We start from the raw sequence: 19182 nt of genomic DNA on the forward strand, positions 1-19182 counted from the left end.
ATAAATAGGGTCTTGTTTCTGGAATAAAAATGCTCTGATTGGGGGAGGGGAGGGTACCATCTCTGGAACGGTTCTAGAAGGGGGGGGGGGGGGAGGCAGCTCACCCTCGATTGCAAAGATCTTTTCCTGAAGCTGATTCCGAATGGTGTTCAGGGCTTCGAAGTTGTTCACCCGGAACACGTGCTCACGAGACGGCTTGGACGCAATGGTATTGAGCTCTTGGCGGCTTTGCTCACTGTTGAAGGCGTCTCCCACCTGTGCTCAGGAACAGACGCCACATCAGACACGGCATGGGGAGCAGCAGTGTCACCTAGCAAAGAGAACTTCCTGGGGAAAGACTCTGGGATGTTACTCAAGGGAGGGGATGCACCACTGGGGAAAGAGCTGTCAGGAGTGGCTGGGCAGGTTACTGCACAGGGTCACATGGGAGCTAAAACCCAGCCTGCGACCCATTCTCTGTGCCAAGCCTCCTAGGGTAGGACCAACCCATCCTAGAGAAGAGAAGTCTTTTTCTTTAAATTCTAGATTTCCTCCTTGCCAAGCCACGCACCCATGATGACAGTGTTTTATGTCACAAAAGTGCTTTGGTAGTTTGATCACACTGATGACCTTAACTCTACCTCTTCCTATATCCAAGACCCTTCCCCAGAGCCTTGCCGTGCCCTTCATCGACTCAGCTCAGCCACAGGTCTTGTTGTAGCCCAGGGATGTTAACAAGCACAATGCAGACAGCCCATTTCCACTTGTTCTCTTGTTCCTCTGCCTGTGCCTTGCCTAAGCCCAGGCTAGCCCATCGGAAAAGGAGAAATCGCGGGAGTAGAAGGGCCAGCTGGCACAGCTGGTCCAGCCAAGGGCCACTATCCAGCTGGAGACCCTCAGAAATGGAGAGAGATCCGCAGAGCTCAGAGCCCAGCTGCAGCCAGAAAGAATGCCCAGCTGACTGCAGACTTACTCACTGTTTTAAGGCACTGCTCTTTGGGATAGAGTGTTCCCTAGCAAACGGTGACGACAAGTAACTTCTGTGAGCACGCATGGCTTACAAGTTACCCAAACTGCACCTTGATCCCACTGCTGTTTGCAAACTGAAGGGAGGACTTATCAAAGTCCCGATCCACACAGAGCACCAGGCACGCGGCCACATCTCCTACCCCAACGACGTAGCGAATGACGCCCTCCCTTTCTGCCCTCGGGATGACATCCTCATACTCCAAGGTGTCGCCGAACTTCTCTCCATCCGTGATCACCACGAGGACCTTCCGGGCGTTCGCCCTGGCCCCGCTACTGCTATGAAACAGCTCTGTCCTGTGCGGGGAAGAGGAGACACATGGCCAAGCCGAGCAGGCAGAGATGCCGTGAAGGTTTGGGAAGAGACGCCAGCAGCGTCACAGAGCCCGGAGGGGTCCTCTCTCCCCTGAGACCTCACCCTGCATGTGAGGGCCCTGAGACCTGCACAGGCAGCAGCGGGGAGCAAGGGGAGGGCAGAAAGGACCCCCCGCTGCTTTCACATACCTTGGCATCGTTTGCTATTTAAACTGCACACCAGTACTTTCAAATGTTAAAAAATAAAGAAATAAACTTCACCAGGCCTTCATCAGACTTCTGTAACACTGCACACTGGATCATCTTCCAGATGTCTGTCCCAACCCCACCTTCACCTACACTCACACACACACACTCGGAGCACAGCTCCGCTTCACAGTGTTCCTCATGCTGCTCCCCCCACGGAAACACCTGTCCCCCACCCCGATGTCCCCGCCTCCACCCGCGCTTACACGACTTTGAGGATCCCCGTGGCCGTGTGCGTCCTCCCAAGCAGCTGTCGGATCGGCTTCACCAGCGCTCTAGGGTTGGGGTTTCTTTTGAAGTCACTGAAGGTAAAGTGAGTCCGGAACTCTTCGGAGTACTGCATCAAGGCGAACTGGCAGACGGGGAGTGGAGAGCGGGAGCGGGTACCCCTGGCGTCACCCGGGGGAGGCGCCCTCGACCCCCACCGCCCACAAGCCCTGCCTTCCAGATCCATGCTCCGCAGCTCCCACTTCTCCACCTAGAACTCAGCCCGAGATGGCTCGCAGGGTTCCTCTCCTATGCCAACCCCCACGCGGGCACAGGGCAGACAGAATGCTGAGGCTGCGTGCAGACACAGCACGAGCGAGAATCATGGCAGAGAAGGCCAGTTACCACCCTGCGGAGGTCGCCACGGACCCGCCTGCCTGCCCTGACCCGCCCCCCACCGGCCCTCACCAGGGAATTGGACTTCGTGAATTGCTCCATCACGGTGGAGACAAACTCCTTCATCCTCTGGAAGTCCGTTGAGTCAATGCTACCGGAGCCATCAATCAGGAAGGCAATGTCACTCTCCTGCTGAGGACATCCTGGGGGGCAGGGAAAGAGAGGAAGCTGATGGAGCAGTTAGAGGCTCCCGTGGGTTTGCCCAGCAGCTCTCTGCTGGGTAATGAGGCTAAGAGGTGAACGAAACCCAGCTAAATAAAAATATAGACGACGTCTTGGACCTCAGCAGGAGGGCCAGCTGGAAACTCTTTTTTTTTTTTTTAAGATTTTATTTATTTGAGAGTGAGAGGGCAGGACAGAGAGAAGTCTTCCATCCACTGGTTCATTCCTCAATTGGCTGCAACGGCTGGAGCTGCGCTGATCTGAAGCCAGGAGCAGGTGCCTCTTCCGGATCTCCCACACGGGTGCAGGGGCCCAAGGACTTGGGCCATCTTCTACTGCTTTCCCAGGCCCTAGCAGACAGCTGGATCAGAAGTGGAGCCGCTGGCTCTGCTGTGGCCCGGGAAGGCAGTGGAGGATGGCCCAAGTGCTTGGGCTCTGCACCCGCATGGGAGACCAGCAGGAAGCACCCAGCTCCTGGCTTCGGATCGGTGCAGCGCACCAGCTGTGGCAGGCATTTGTGGGGTGAACCAATGGAAAGAAGACCTTTCTCTCTGTCTCTCTCTCTCTCTCTCTCTCACTGTCTAACTCTGCCTTTAAAAAAAAAGAAGAAGTGGAGCAGCTGGGACTCAAACTGGTGCCCATATGGGATGCCAGCACCGCAGCACTGGCCCCAGCTGGAAACTCTTTTTTTTTCTTTAAAGATTTATTTATTTATTTATTTATTTGAAAGTCAGAGTTACACAGAGAGAGAAGGATAGGCAGAGAGAGAGAGATCTTCCATCCACTGGTTCACTCCCTAATTGGCTGCAATGGCCAGAGCTGAGCCGATCCAAAGCCAAGAGCCAGAAGCTTCCTCCCAGTCTTCCCATGTGGGTACAGGCGCCCAAGGTCTTGGCCATCTTCTACTGCTTTCCCAGGCCACAGCAGAGAGCTGGATCAGAAGTGGAGCAGCCGGGACTCGAACCGGCGTCCATATGGGATGCCGGCACTGCAGGCGGCGGCTTTACCTGATACACCACAGTGCCAGTGCCCTTTGGAAACTTTTAACACCTGTCCATCCCACAGACAGACAAAATCACAAACTGCTACTTTTTTTAAAGACAATGCTAATTTTTATAAAGATCTATTTTATTTGAAAGGTGGAGTCACAGAAAGAGAGAGAGGGAGAGATCTTCCACCTGCTGATTCACTTCCCAAATGGGCTGGAATGCCCGGAACTGAGCCAGGCTGAAGCCAGGAGCTTCATCTGGGTCTTGCAAGTGGGTGGCAGGGGCCCAAGCACTTGGGCCATCCTCTGCTGCTTTTCCAGGCGCTCTAGCAGAGAGCTGGATCAGAAGTGCAGCAGCTGGGAATCAAACCAGCATCCCTATGAGATGCTGGCACTACAGGTAGCAGCTTAACCTGTTAGGCCACACAGCACTGGCCCCAGACTACTACATTTTGATAAGAATAACTATACTTGATCTTAGCCAAGTGGCCAAGAAGTGATTAGAGTAGGCATTTGGCACAGCAGTTAATACGCCACTTGGGATGCCTATACCCCATATCAGAGTGTCTGGGTTCAAGTCCTAGCTCTGCTCTCAGTTCAAGCTTCTGAATGGTAATATGCACCCTGGAAGGAAGGAAGGAAGGAAGGAAGGAAGGAAGGAAGGAAGGAAGGGAGGGAGGGAGGAAAGGAGAGGGAGGGAGGGAAGGAGGGAGGGAGGAGAGGAAAAACTTTTAAAAGACAATTAACTACAGGAAAGCATCAGTGTCTATCAAAGGAGTAGCAGTATGCCACGGAGTACAGAAACCAAGATGACCACACAGAGAATGGAAGCAAACATCCGGCTCAGTAGCCCATCCCACAGCCAACATCAGCTTGGAAACAGAAGGGACTTCTCCCTGTGGGGAAGATTTCTGCAAATATAAAGGTTAAAACTCAAGATAGTCCAAAATAAGGACAGCTATGATCATTTGAGAGCTACATCTTATAAAAAGACATCAATTGCGACATCAAAATTAAAATCGGGCAGGCATTTGGTCTGACAGTTACAAAGCTGATGGAACACCCAGACCTCCCATCAGGGTACCTGGGCTCAAATCCTGCCTCCAGATCCTGGCACCTGCTAATGCAGACTCGGAGGCTCAAGTAATCGGTCTGCTGCCACCCACAAGGGAGACCTGGACTGAGTTGCCAGTTCACAGCTCCAGCCCAGCCGGCTCTGGACTGAGTTGCCAGTTCACAGCTCCAGCCCAGCCGGCTCTGGCTGTTGCTGGCATTTGGGGAGTGAACCAGCAGTTTCCCTCTCTGCCTCTCTCCCTCTCCCTCTCTCTCTCTCCCTCCCTCTTCTTCTCTCTTTTCTTTCTTTCTCTCCCCCCCACCTTTTTTTTTTTTTTTTTTTGACAGGCAGAGTGGACAGTGAGAGAGAGAGACAGAGAGAAAGGTCTTCCGTTGCCGTTGGTTCACCCTCCAATGGCTGCCATGGCCGGCGCGCTGCAGCTGGCGCACCACGCTGATCCAATGGCAGGAGCCAGGAGCCAGGTGCTTTTCCTGGTCTCCCATGGGGTGCAGGGCCCAAGCACTTGGGCCATCCTCCACTGCACTCCCTGGCCACAGCAGAGAGCTGGCCTGGAAGAGGGGCAACCGGGACAGAATCCGGCGCCCCAACCGGGACTAGAACCCGGTGTGCCAGCGCCGCTAGGCGGAGGATTAGCCTAGTGAGCCGCGGCGCCGGCCTCTCTCTCTCCCCTCCTCAAATAAATAAAAAGTATGTGTGTGTGTGTGTATACACAAAAATGAGGAGTGTGTAGTTTCAAGTTTTAGCTACTCTTCTGATCCAACAACCTGCTAATGGGCACCCTGAGAGGCTACAGGTGATGACTCATATAGTTAGGTCCCTGCCGCCACCTACATGGGACACCCAGATTAAGTTTCTGGCTCGAGGCTTCAGCCCCTAGAAGGCTGTTGTGGGCATTTGGGAAGTGCGTGTGTGTGCACCTCTCAATAAATAAATAATTTAAAAAAAAAGAAAATTCATCTATTGCCTACAAGTGACCTGCTTTAGCCTAAAAACACACAGAGACTGAAAGTAAAGGAATGGGGGAGCTGGTACTGTGCCATAACAGGTAAAGCCGCCACCTGCAGTGCCAGCATCCCATACGGGCACCGGTTGGAGTCCCGGCTGCTCCACTTTCGATCCAGCTCTCTGCCATGGCCTGGGAAAGCAGTAGAAGTTGGTCCAAGTTGTTGGGCCCCTGCCTGCGGGTGGGAGACCTGGAAAAAGCACCTGGCTCCTGGCTTCCGATCAGTGCAGCTCCAGCCATTGCAGCTAATTGGGAGTGAACCAGCTGATGGAAGACCTCTCTCTCTCTCTCTCTCTCTCTCTCTCTCTCTCTGCCTCACCTTCTCTCCATGTGTAACTCTGACTTTCAAATAAATAAATAAATCTTAAAAAAAAAAAAAAGAAAGTAAAGGAATGGAAGAAGATAGTCCATGCAAATGGTAACCAAAAGAGAACAGCTATGACTTTATCAGATTAACCTGACTTCAAGATAAATATTGTTGGGGCTGGCACTATCGCATAGTACATAAAGCCACTGTTGCAGTGCCAGAATCCCATATGGGTGCCGGTTCAAGTCCCGGATGCTCCACATCTGATCCAGCTCTCTGCTATGGCCTGGGAAAGCAGTAGAAGATGGCCCAAATCCTTGGGTCCCTGCACTCACATGGGAGACCCAGAAGAAGCTCCTGGCTCCTGAATTCAGATCAGCACAGCTCCAGCCGTTGTGGCCAATTGAGGAGTGAACCAGTAGATGGAAGACCTCTCTCTCTCTCTTCCTCTCCTTCTCTCTCTGTGTAACTCTGACCTTCAAATAAGTAAATAAATCTTTAAAAAAAAATAAATATTGTCACAAGAGGCAAAGATCATTATTGGGGCTGGTACTGTGTGGCACAGTGGGTTAAGGGGCTGCCTGTGATGCCAGTATCCCATAGGGGATCATTTGAATTAATGTTTAAAAAGCACTTGACAAAATTTAACATCCCTTAGCTTGCGCCACGACTCACTAAGCTAATCCTCTGCCTGTGGCACTGGCACCCAAGGTTCTAGTCCCGGTTGGGACACCGGTTCTATCCTGGTTGCTCCTCTTCCAGTCCAGCTCTCTGCTGTGGCCTGGGAAGGCAATGGAGGATGGCCCAAGTGCTTGGGCCCTGCACCTGCGTGGGAGACCAGGAGGAAGCACCTGGCTCCTGGCTTCGGATTGTAGCGGCCATTTGGGAGGTGAACCAACAGAAAAAGGAAGACCTTTCTCTCTGTCTCTTTCCCTGTGTCTAACTCTGCCAAAAAAAAAAAAATTTAACATCCCTCATGATAAAAACTTTCAAAAACTTTGGCACAGAATGTACGTACCTCAACATGGTCATATCCAACAAACCCACAGCTAACATCATGCCAAATAAGAAAAAGTTTTCAACTTTTCCTCTATGATGTGGAACAAGACAAGGATGTCCACTTGGACCACTTTTATTCAGCATAGTACTGGAAGTCCAAGCCAGAGCAAGTGGCCAGAAGAAAATCAAAGCATTCAAATTGGGAAAGAGGAAGTAAACCATCATGGTTTGCAGACAACATGATCTTATATATAGAAAACCCTAGAAACTCCACCAGAAAACTACCACAAAAATGATTTCATTCAAGTTGCAGGATGCAAAATCAGTATGCAAAATTCCATAGAGTTTTTATATGCTCTCTGAAAAACAATCAAGAACATATTCCAGGCCGGCGCCGCGGCTCAATAGGCTAATCCTCCACCTAGCGGCGCCGGCACACCGGGTTCTAGTCCCAGTCGGGGTGCCGGATTCTGTCCTGGTTGTCCCTCTTCCAGGCCAGCTCTCTGCTGTGGCCAGGGAGTGCAGTGGAGGATGGCCCAGGTGCTTGGGCCCTGCACCCCATGGGAGACCAGGAGAAGCACCTGGCTCCTGCCTTTGGATCAGCACGGTGCGCCGGCTGCAGTGCACTGGCCGTGGCAGCCATTGGAGGGTGAACCAACGGCAAAAGGAAGACCTTTCTCTCTGTCTCTCTCACTATCCACTCTGCCTGTCAAAAAAAAAAAAGAACATATTCCATTTGCAATAGCTACCAAAAAGGGGGCAGGGGTGGGCAGCTAGGAATAAATTGAACCAAGGAGTTTTGAAAGATTTCTACACTGAAAATTATAAAACACGGACCAAAGAAATTGCCAAGGACACAAAAATGAAGTCATCCTGTATTTGTAGATTGGGAAAATCAATATTGTTGGGCCCAGTGCAGTGGCACAGCAGGTAAAACCACTGCCTGTGATGCTGGCAATTCATCTGTGCACTGGAGCTGCTCCACTTCTGATCCAGCTCCCTGCTAATGGACCTGGGAAAGCAGCAGAAGATGGCCCAAGTGCTTGGGCCCCTGTCACCCATGTGGGAGACTCTGACAGAGTTCTAGGCTCCTGGCTCCTGGCTTCTGACCATTGAGGCTATTTGGGGAATAGATGGAAGATCTCTCTCTCTCTCGATCTCTCTCTCTTCTCTCTCTCCCCCCTCTTTCTCTTTCCTTCTCTCTCTGTTACTCTGCTTTTCAAATAAACAAAAAAATTTAATTAGTATTGTCCATATGGGTGCCAGTTCGAGTCCCAGCTGCTCCACTTCCAATCTAGCTCCCTGCTAATGCTCCTGGGAAAGCAGCAGAAGATGGTCTTAGCGCTTGGCCCCTATCAACCACAAGGGAGACCCAGATGCAGTTCCTGGTTCCTGGATTTGGCCCAGCCCCAATCATTGTGGCCATTTGGGGAGTAAACCAGAAGATAGAAGATCTCTCTCTCCCTCCCTCTCTCTCCCTCTCTCTCTCTCTCTCTCTCTCTCTCTCATAACTCTGATTTTCAAATAAAATAAATACATCTTTAAAAAAAAAAAAAAAGACCGTCAAAAGGCCCATCATATCCAAAGCTCCCTACAGAGTTCATGCAATCCCTATCAAAACACCAATAACAGGGGCCAGCGCTGTGGCGCAGCGGGTTAAAGCCCTGGCCTGAAGCACCGGTTCGAGACCCGTCTGCTCCACTTCTGATCCAGCTCTCTGCTATTGCCTGAGAAAGCAGTGGAGGATGTCCCAAGTCCTTGGGCCCCTGCACCAACATGGGAGACCCAGAGGAAGCTCCTGGCTCCCGGCTTCAGATCAGAGCAGTTCCAGCTGTTGCAGCCAATTGGGGAGTGAATCATCGGATGGAAGACCTCTCTCTCTCTCTCTCTCTCTCTCTCTCTCTCTGCCTCTCCTTCTCTCTCTGTGTAACTCTGACTTTAAATAAATAAATAAATCTTTTAAAAAAAAAAACAACAATAACATTCTTCATATAAATCAAAACAACCTTAAAATGAAACCACAAAAGACCCCAAATGGCCAAAGCAACCCCTAAAAGAACAAAGCTGGAGACATCACAGTACCTGTCTTCAAAATACACAACAAAACAATAGCAGCCAAACCACCATGTTACGGGCCTCGCTGTGGTGTAGCAGGTAAGGCCTCTGCCTGCAGCGTCGGCACCCCATATGGGCACCAGTTCAAGTCCTGGCTGCTCCACTTCAGATCCAGCTCTCTGCTGTGGCCTGGGAAAGCAGTAGAGATGGCCCAAGCCCTTGGGTCCCTGCACCTACGCAGGGGACCAGGAAGAAGCTCCTGGCTCCTGGCTTTAGATCAGTGCATCTCTGGCTGTTGCCGCCAGCTGGGGAGTGAACCAGCAGATGGAAGTCCTCTCTCTCTCTTTCACCCTCTCTCTCTCTCTTTCAACTCTGCTTTTCAAATAAATAAATAAATAAATAAAGCTTAAAAACTGTTACTCGCATAAAAACAGACATGGAACAGAACAGAACAGAGAGCTCAGAAATAAATGCACAGGTCTAAAGACAACTGAGTTTCAACCAACATGCCAAGAAGACACATGGGGGAAAGGACAGTACCTTCAATAAATTGTTTTTGAAAAATGGACTATGCACATGCAGAAGAATGAAAGTAAAGCACTCTCTCACCATAACAAACCCAACTCAAAGTGGATTAAAGACTTAAATACGAGACCAGAAACTGGGAAGCCACCAAACGAACACATTGGGGAATTCCTCCTGGCCTGGGTCTGGATAAGCAGTTTTTTTGGATAAGATCCCAAAAGCACAGGCAACAAAGTCAACACTAGAGAAACAGGATTGTGTTGAACTGAAAAGCTTCTGCCCAACGAAGTAAAGAGACAATCTACAGGATGGGGAAAAAATGTTTTCAGTCTATATATCTGGCAAGAAGCTAATATCCAGAATATCAAGAGTTCAAACAGCTCAATAGCAAAACATAAATAAATAATAAAAATAAGATTTTAACCAACAGATATCAGCATATGAAAGAGTTATCTCTACCCCCACATTCATTGCAGCACAATTCACAACAGCTCAGATGTGGAATCAACCCAGATGGCCAGCAACTGTTGACTGGATGATGAAATTATGGTCTATATACAGTATGGAGTACTACTCAGCTGTAAAAAAAAATGAAATACTGTTTTGCAACAAGATGGATGCAACTGGAAAAATTATAATTACTGAAATAAGCCAGTCCCAAAAAGACAGATACCATATGTTTTCCCTGATTTGAGTTAACTAATAGAGTAACTAAAATGTAATGTATTGGAGTGAAATGGACATTTTGAGATCCAATGATTGTTTATAGCCCTTGTCTCTCCCATTGGAGAGCAGTGTTTTTTTCTTCCTACTATTTGTTGAACTCTTTTACTTAGTGTGGGGTTAACCTTATGAATATAAAGGAATTTGAAAATAGATCTTTGTAAAAATTAAGAGTGGGAATGGAAGAGGGAGGAGGAGGAGGGGTTGGAGCATGGGCAGGAGGGAGGGTAAGGTTGGAAGTATCGCTATGTTCCTAGATCTGTATACATGAAATACATGAAACTTGTATAACTTAAATAAACATTTTTAAAAATTTTTTGGAAAAATAAATTACTGAAAACAAATAAGGTTTTAAAATGGGCAAAGAACTGAAGAGATATTTCACAAAAAAAAGACATACAAATGGCCAATGGGTACATGGAAAAATGTTCACTGTCACTTAATCATCAAGGAAATCCAAGTTAAAACCACAATGAGACATAGCCTCACACCTATTAGAATCGCTATTTACCACCAAGACCAAGAATTATCAAATGTTGGTGAGGATGTGGAGAAAAAGAGAACCTGTTTGCAAAGGTGTTGGGACTGGACATTGATAACAAATAAAATATATTTAAAACCCAGACCAACTGGCACAGAAATTGTTGGTTCATTCTTCCCAACGCACTCAAGGGAAGTGGTGCTATTGGGCTGAACCATAAAGGACATGAAATCGCTGGTCAAGAGTTCAGAGGGAGAAAGGGGTTGTGGGAACACAAATGGCACAGGTGCCGGGGGATGGGTGTGCTCCTCCCTCTTCTCCCACCCCCAGTGCTACGTCCTACCTTCACTCTGCGGGGGGCCCAAGGCCCACATCAGCTGGGTTCCCTTCTCCCCCGCTGCTGGCTGGATTTGGCCAATTGGAGGCTTACAGGAGGGTGAGGTCAGAATACTCTCCCCTTGGCCCCTTCCCTGTGAGGCCGCCTTGGGCCATCTCTGTCCTCAACCAAAGACCCCTGCTCCCCACTCTCTCCCGTTTCGGGTTCAGGTGACTCCTCGCTCTGCCTGTCGCATCAGCTGGAGGTAACAGCTCTGCCAGTGCTTGCCCTGGGCTCTTGGACTATCACTGCGGTTCCCTTAGGCCTACGACACCTTTACAATCAGACCTTTTTTAAGTCAACCCTCTTCACATTGTCCTAACTGGATGGTGATAGCTGTCCCAGCTAAGACACTGGCTCGTACAGAGGAGCTCCCTCAAGTGACGGGGAGCTGGAAGGTTCTTAGGAAAAGAAGGCAACAGGAGCTGTCTTGCAATTTAGGAAGATTGCCAGGGCAGTGAGTCCCTACAGGTCTGAGTGTCAAACATTAGAAACAATGTAAGCATCTGGTGATTGGGACTGTGGCAAATCCATACAGTAGAACACTCCTCAGCAAGGAAAAAGGAATGGATGACTTGTACACACTGCATGGATACAGCTGATACCCGTGTAGCAAGACGGATTCATCTCAAAGGCTGTGATTCTATTTGTGTAACATTTTTGAAAAGACAAAATCACAGTGAGAGAGAATCCATCAGCGGGTGCCTGGGGTTGGGAGTGAAGGGAGAGGAAATCTGACCATCTAGGGATAGTACGAAGGACTTTGGGTGGAAGAACAGAACTTTTGAGTATCCTGACTACAATGGTGGTTATGGAAAATGTGTTTTAAAAATTCACAAATCTGGTACAGTGGATTGAGCCACAGCCAGTGACATCGGACACTGGTTGGAGTCCCAGCTGCTCCACTTCCAATCCAGTTCCCTGCTAATGCACCTGGGAAGGCAGAAGCAGATGGCCCAAGTGCTTGGGCCCCTGCCACTCACATGGGAGACCCAGATGAAGCTTCTGGCTCCTGGCTTCAACCTGGCCCAGCCCTGGCCATTGCAGTCATTTGGGGAATGAACCAGCAATTGGGAGATCTCTCTCTCTTTCTCTCTCTCCTTCCCTTCCTCCCTCTCTTTCTCTCTCCATGATTCTGTAACTCATCTGAAATGAAAAAAGAAATATTTTTTAAAAAAGAAAGAAAAAGTCAATGAACATGGGGATGGAAAACATTTGGCATTTACAGGGTCAGAGATGCCACAGTTTAAGAGCAAGGTGTGTGCGAGGTGGACAGAAGCCAGACCTCCAGGGATGAAGAATTGTGGAACAGGGTGGGGTGGGGGGAGACGCAGAAAAGACTGGAGGAGCCGCTCAAGGCGTCGGGGGCAGAGGGAGAGAAGGTGGCCGGGGTGAAGGGGAGAGGGAGGGGCCTCGTGACTGCTACCCGATTCTGTGGCTTGCTGCTCCCAATGCCTGTGTATTTTTCTCACTTCGTAAATAAAGCCAGTCACACTGCAGGTCGTGTTTGTGCCCGGACTTAGAATTCTTCTCCAAGTAAAAGACAAGAGGCTGGAAAATTAATTTAGGCTCAGCCTAGCCCACAACACTAGGGTCCAGGTAGCACACACATGTTCAATTTAGCAAAAGGGGAGACCCCAAACTCCTGGAGAAAATGTAATGACAGGAGCTGCGGCTCCGTAGGTGGCTAGAGAGATCCTCAGGAGCCCGGATGGGAGGATGGGTCACGCAAAGCCGACAGACAACCAGCAAGACGCTGCCAAAGTCGGTGCCAGCACAGAACCCTGTATTCTCTGTGGATGGAGGAGCAGAGCTTGGGAAAGGGGACCCATCTACTTTGGGACATCTACTTGGGTTCCAGAGTCAAGTTGGAGACAAGGATAAAGATGGCCTCACAGTTGAACAAAAGCCACTTGAAGAAGGCCCTTGGGGAGATGCACTCACTCACCTGCTTTTTCAATCAACAAATGTTTGGGGAGCAGGGGTGTGGTAGGCACCCCCGAGGGTGGTCCCCCAAGATTCCCACCTCCATGCACAAGTGTGAGCTGCAACTTGTTGACTGATTTTGAAAGGACAGATCATGGCAGAAGCCAAAAGACGTCATTCCCGCTATTAGGTTATGAAAAGACTGTGGCTCCTGTCTCAGGGGTCGACTCTCTCCGGCTCTCACTCTCTCTGGTTCACTCTGTCGGGACCCAGGTCTACTTTGTGAGCTATGGAGAGGTCCACGTGGCCAGGGAGGAACCAGGACCCCCCTATGCAACACCACAGGGTAGACTGGAGATCTTCGCCAAGTCAAGCCTTCAGCTGAGACCAAAACCTTGTCTGGACAACCAGACCTCAGGCTCACAAGAGACTTTGAAGCTGAGGCGGAGGCAGGGGCTAAGCCATCCCCAGCTTCCTGACTTAGCGAAATCTTGAGATCATGAGTATTGGTGGTTTTACACCACTGAGGTCAGGGGTGATTGGTTCTGCTACAGGGCATATAGCAGTGAACAAGCTTAGACAATATCCCCTCTGTTACAGAAGGAAGGACATGCGCGAATACATAGCTAGAAAGATGGTAGAATAGAGCAGTGTGGCAGGAAGTGATGGTGGAAACGATTAGAAAGCCACACAGGAAAGGCCTCCTCAGAAAGGTGACATCTGAGCTCAGATGGCAATGACGGGTTGTCCACTGAGAACTGGGGGAGAGCATGCTGGGAGAAGGGAAGAGCCAGTGCAAAGGCCCTGGGGCAGGCACAGCTGGAGTGGTTTCTTGGAGCAGCTGGAGCAGTGCAAGAGCTGGGGGGATCTTGGAGGTAGGTGGGGGCTGCACCATGGAGACCATCAAAGACCAAGGTTGGGAGGCTCAGGCCTTACTCAGATGACAATGATCAGGACATCTGTGAGAACTTGTCTGCTCCTCACGCCGAGGTGAGTGGCTGCATGAGGACTTTCCTGAAAGTGTAGGACCCTAGCACCTCCCCTGGACCCCTGTCTGATGGAACTTGGCTCCCCCACCCTCACCTTCACCTCCAGACCTCAGCCAGGCCTCAGCTAGCTCCTACCCCACCCCACCCCTGCCCCTGCACTCCAGCGACCTACCTCTGAGGGTCTCTGGGACCCTCTGGGGTGACTGCAGCAGGTTGGATCCAAACAGGAAGCAGAGGCCATTCACATACGTGTTCTCTTTGCAAAACTGGTGCATAGTAGGGCCGCAGGCCTGGGGGGAGGGGGAAGGGTGCCCATGGAAGGAGCCGCCCCTGCTTCTGTCCTTTCCTTCACCCTGGCACCTCCACAAGGCCCCCAGGCCCACAGCCCGGGTCCCCACACCTCCCCCTGAGTGCCCTCCAAGACAACTCACCAGCAGCTGAAAGGGGCTGGTGGAGGCCGCCAGGGACAGGCCCAGGGACATGTTCACAGCCTCGGGGGGTACTGGGGGACAGATATGCGCACAATCACCCTCAGGGGGATGAAAGGCTGGGCAGGGGTCCCCTGGGACACCCAGGGTCATGGGAAGGGGGGCTTCCTGAGGGTATCTGGGGGACTCTGCAGACAGAACAGAGGCTGGGGAGCAGACCCCTGCACCCCCAGAACTCAGGAATGCCAGGTAAGTCCAGGTATGTGCACACAGGTGGGTCCCAGCCCTGGGCTGGGACAGGTGCAGGGCTCACCCTGCAGCTGGATGGGATCGCACGAGTTCGAGCTGTAGTCACACTGGTAGAGGCCACCTGTTTGGTTGGGAGCCGTTATCTCCTGGGGAGCTCCAACCACCACCCTGGGGAAGAGGCAGGAACAGACGTGAGAGAAGGAAAAAAACATGAGAAGTTCTGCCCCGACCTGCATACCAATTCCTCAATTTCCACAACAGGAAGGAGAACCAGCCTTGAAGGGGGAAGAAAATGGGAAAATGTTAAGTCTGAGAATGAAGAAGATCTTGCTAAGAATGACACAGAACCCAGAGGTCATTCAAAAGCGACAAAAACCTATCATGCTGTTGGTTAAATCCAGTGCAGACCCGATAGAGTACTCAGCGCTCCTACAAACCAGGAAGGGCAAAACAGTCAAAAAACGAGCAACGGATCAGAAACAGGTGTTCAAGGGAAAGGAAACACCGCTCTCACAGCCAGAGGAAACCTGTGCGTTGCAATACCACCTCTCTCCTCTACTCGATGGCAAAGCGCAGGATGCATGGCAAAGGGCTGGGGAAGCAGGCGCCCTCCTAAATTCCTACACCAGATATCTTGGGGGTGAAGGATCTATGAACATTGCATAGACATGCATAGCCCTTCGACCCAGCAATCCCAATTCCAGGGACTGACTTCCAAACATGCTTGTTCATGTGCAAGATGACAGCATTGTCCATGCCACTAAAGTGTGGAAATAATCCCTGCATCCACTAAGAAGAGATCTAGGGGCAGGTGTTCAGCAGAGCGATTAACATGCCTTTTGGGATGCTGACATCCCAGATCCAAGGGCCTGGCTTTGAGTTCTGGCTCTGTTCCCCATTCCAACATCCTGCTAATGCGCTCCCTGGGAGGCAAATACTCAGGTCCCTGCCACTCTGTGTGAAGCCTGCCCTGAGCTCCTGGCTCTTGGCTTCAACTTGTCCCAGCCCTAGCTGTTGGAGTTTTTTGGGCAGTGAACCAGAAGATGGGAGATATCTGTGTGTGTGTGTGTGGGTGTGTGTGTGTCTTTCAAATAAATAAAATAAGAATCCTCAGAGAGATTGACTGCAAAGCAATAGTGAACCGCAGTCCCGCCTCCTGACAGACTAGGGTGCAAGCACTTTCTGCCTTTATCTTTATCTCTTTACACCTACATCTGATGGAGTCAGATTAAGGTGGGGGGAGGGGTGCAGGATGGGAACTGAGACTTGCCCCAGTTTGCTGTGAGGTACTACCAGTTCGAGTCCTGGCTGCTCCACTTCCTTTATTTTTTTTTTAAGATTTATTTATTTATTTATTTATTTGAAAGGCAGAGTTACACAGAGAGGGAAGAAAAGGCAGAGAGAGAAAGGTCTTCCATCCACTGGTTCAATCCCCAATTAGCCGCAACAGCCAGTACTGTGCCAATCTGAAGCCAGGAGCTTCTGGGTCTCCCACGTGGGTGCAGGGGCTCACGGACCCAGGACATTTTCCACTGCTTTCCCAGGCCATAGCAGAGCTTGATTGGAAGTGGGGCAGCAAGGACATGCGATGCCAGCACTGCAGGTGGCAGCTTTACCCACTACGCCACAGCGTCGGCCCCTGCTCCATTTCTGATCCAGCTCTCTGCTATAGCCTAGGAAAGCAGTGGAAGATGGCCCAAGTTCTTGGACTCCTGCACCTGCATGGGAAACCTGGAAGAAGATCCTGGCTCTTGGCTTCGGATCAGCTCAGCTCTGTCTGTTGCGGCCATTTAGGGAGTGAACCTGCAGATGGGAGACCTCTCTCTCTCTCTCTCTCTCTGGCTCTACATCTCTCTGTAATTCTGTCTTTCAAATAAATAAAATAAATCTTTTTTAAAAATGAAGGTAATTATCCCTGCCGTAAATGTTATTTCTATGAAGGTCAGCATTTTAGGCCCTTGCCTGCTGTGAAATCGCTGTCACAGCTACTTGATTTGGCCACGGTAGCAGCACAAGCAAGTGACAAGTGGGCGGGGCCGTGCCCAGGAAAAGTCATGTACAAACAGAGGTGCCTGCAACAGGCAGGCTGCCACGCACAGGGAACATAAGCGACCAAGTGCGTGCAGGGTCGGGTAAGGGAGGTGACCTCTGCAGGTGTGGAATCTCTCTAGGGGAACACACCAGAAACAATCAGCCAGCCTCCCTCCTGGGAAGGGAACTGTGGGAGGAGGGTGAGAAAGAGGATTTGACTCATAACATCCTTTTATAGACTATTACCCAGTCTAAAAAATCAACACAAGACAGCCTAGGGCTGCCACTTGGAACGCCTGTGTCCCACATCAGAGCACCAGTTCGAATCCCAGCTACTCTGCTTCCTACCACTGCACCTGGGAAGCAGAAGATGAGCCCAAGTACTCAAATTCTCACCACCTACATGGGAGACCTGGACAGAGCTCCTGGCTCTTGGCTTCAGCCTGGTCCAGCCCTGGCTTTTGTGATCATTTGGGATTGTGAAACCAGTGAATAGAAGATTTTTTCTCTACTCTCTGTCACTCTGCCTTTCAAAATCAGTAATTTTTTTCTAAGATTTTACTTATTTTTTTGAGAGGCAGAGTTACAGACGGAGAGAGGGAGAGATGGAGAGAAAGGTCTTCCTTCTGCTGGTTTATTCCCCAAATGGCTGCAACAGCCAGAGCTGGGCCAATCCAAAGCCAGAAGCCAGAAGCTTCCTCTGGGTCTCCCATGTGAGTGCAAGGGCCCGAACACCTGGGCCATCTTCTACTGCTTTCCCAGGCCATAGCAAGGAGCTGGATTGGAAGAGGAGAAGCCAGGTCTCAAACCAGTGTCCATATGGGATGCCGGCACTGCAAGTGAAGGCTTAGCCTACTACGCCACAGTGCCAACCCCAGTAATTTTTTTAATTGATTTGTTTTCCACATGAATTTAAGTCTCAGAGATTAAGTGCGTGAGGGAGGGGACTCTGTGCAAGATGCTTACCGGGAGCCTTCAAACTGGACCACGCTCTGCCCGAAGCCCTTCTCGTTTCTGCTGAAGGTCATGGTGTTCTCAGTCTCCAGGTTGAACCCATGACACAAGGCCACGGCTGGAGGGAGAACAAGGGGCGAGGATCAGTACAGGAAGGGTGCACCTGCCTGCTCCGGGCACCTTCCAGTCCAGCTTCTCCAGCCCCGGCCTGGGAAGTCTACACCTCCTGCCCTCCTCTCTATAGAAGCCCAGATAGCAAATGTTTCAGCCTTTGTAGGCCAAGAGGCTCCAGGAAGCTCATGGAAAAAAGAAAAAAAAAACTATGCACAGATTTCAAAATTTTTTGCACCCCCAAAACTTCTCTTTCAGTTCCACTTTTCCAAGGACTTGGTGAAGTATCCTGTAACTTTGTTAAGGGAATTCAGAAATGGATTGCTGAGTACAATTCTTTTTGAATACAGGTTTGTTAGTGAGATAAATGGGGTTCCGGAGGGTGGTGGAAGACAGCGTTTCACAGAACGAGGGTTCCTCCATCATGGAGTGGATTTGCCCATGTTCCATCTCCAACCCTGGCTCATAGCCTCCGGAGACCAGCGTGGGGTGGACTCAGCCAGCCTCTGAGAGCACACCAAGGAGCTCTTCCACTGGTACCAGCACCCCAGTGACTTGCCCAACGGTCAAGTTCCTACAGCTTTACTCTGTTTGACAATTTCCTTCCTACGTGGCTCCAATCATTTCCTTCCCTTTGTGACCCATTCCCCACTGCCCCTCCCCAACAAAACATGGGCATAAAGAGAAACAGGAATCATTTTGAATCATCTGTCATTCAACAAGCATCCATACTCGGGTCCTTGGGAAATGGGACCAGTGGGAGGTGGCGGGGTCTGGTGGCATCCAAAAAGAAACACCACAGCAGAAGAATCCAGCAGCTGTGCACCCATGGGTAGCTCACCTCACCTCTCTGGGCCTCTGTTTCCTGATATGAGAGGTGAAGGGACCAACCAAATGGCCTTGCACCGTCTCTGCCCCTCCTGGCCATCCCACCTTGCTCTCACTCTACGCTCTGATGGTCCTCCATCCATCACCCTCCCCCAAATCCCCTTTGCCTGCAACATCCAACCCCGACATACTCATCTCTCAGCACCCACAAAAACAAAAAATTCCCCTCCTCCACCCTGAGCCCCTCAACCCCACTCCCTCCCCCACCCCAAGCCCCAGGTGCACCTGTTAGCAGAAGGATCCTGTAAGTCATGGCTGGAAGAGCCAGGGGCCTGGAAGGAGTGAGAGTCTTGAGGTCGTAGGCTCCACTGAGCCACTTCAAGGAAGCCACCAAAGCCAGGCAGACCAAAAATAGAGAAGTAGGAAGCAGAAGTCTGCAAAGACCCAAAGGAAGAGGGCGGAGGCCCTGTGAGCACCAGGCCATGCCTGACCTCACTCCTGGGACTGCATACAGCCCCCTCTCCCTCCTGACCCCGCTTCCTGGCCCAAACCACCAAGATCACTATCCAAAAGGTGCCATCTGTCACCTGTTTGCTTCTAGGGTAGGTCAATTGCAGTGGGGGAGATGCTGATTCGTCTGATGATATCAGTTCACATTGCACACTGTACCCTATGAATACACACCGCGACTGTCAATCTCCCCCTCCCAAAATTGTTTCAATGCTTTTAAAGTAAAGAAAAAA

The 19182-nt window shown here is 50.6% G+C and overlaps 1 protein-coding gene across 3 annotated transcripts in view; it reads right to left on the reverse strand.

The window, feature by feature from the left end:
- ITGAM (integrin subunit alpha M) overlaps positions 1 to 18862 on the reverse strand; it is a 50655-nt gene extending 31793 nt beyond the window's left edge. For 2 of the 3 annotated variants that reach the window (XM_008248697.4, XM_002721749.5), the window contains exons 1-9: positions 18725 to 18862; positions 17513 to 17618; positions 14580 to 14683; positions 14270 to 14340; positions 14011 to 14128; positions 2242 to 2372; positions 1773 to 1918; positions 1149 to 1302; positions 105 to 255 (exon numbers count right to left, since the gene is read on the reverse strand). In XM_008248697.4, the coding sequence (XP_008246919.1) occupies positions 105 to 255; positions 1149 to 1302; positions 1773 to 1918; positions 2242 to 2372; positions 14011 to 14128; positions 14270 to 14340; positions 14580 to 14683; positions 17513 to 17618; positions 18725 to 18752 (1009 nt within the window). In that variant the 5' untranslated portion in view covers positions 18753 to 18862. Of the gene's footprint in view, positions 1 to 104; positions 256 to 1148; positions 1303 to 1772; positions 1919 to 2241; positions 2373 to 14010; positions 14129 to 14269; positions 14341 to 14579; positions 14684 to 17512; positions 17622 to 18724 lie in introns of those variants that run through there. The other variant, XM_070064840.1, reaches the window with a different exon arrangement.
- Positions 18863 to 19182: the final 320 nt, after the last annotated feature.

The sequence above is a fragment of the Oryctolagus cuniculus genome, chromosome 19, assembly GCF_964237555.1.
Source record: "Oryctolagus cuniculus chromosome 19, mOryCun1.1, whole genome shotgun sequence".
In the NCBI taxonomy this organism is placed as follows: Eukaryota; Metazoa; Chordata; class Mammalia; order Lagomorpha; family Leporidae; genus Oryctolagus; species Oryctolagus cuniculus.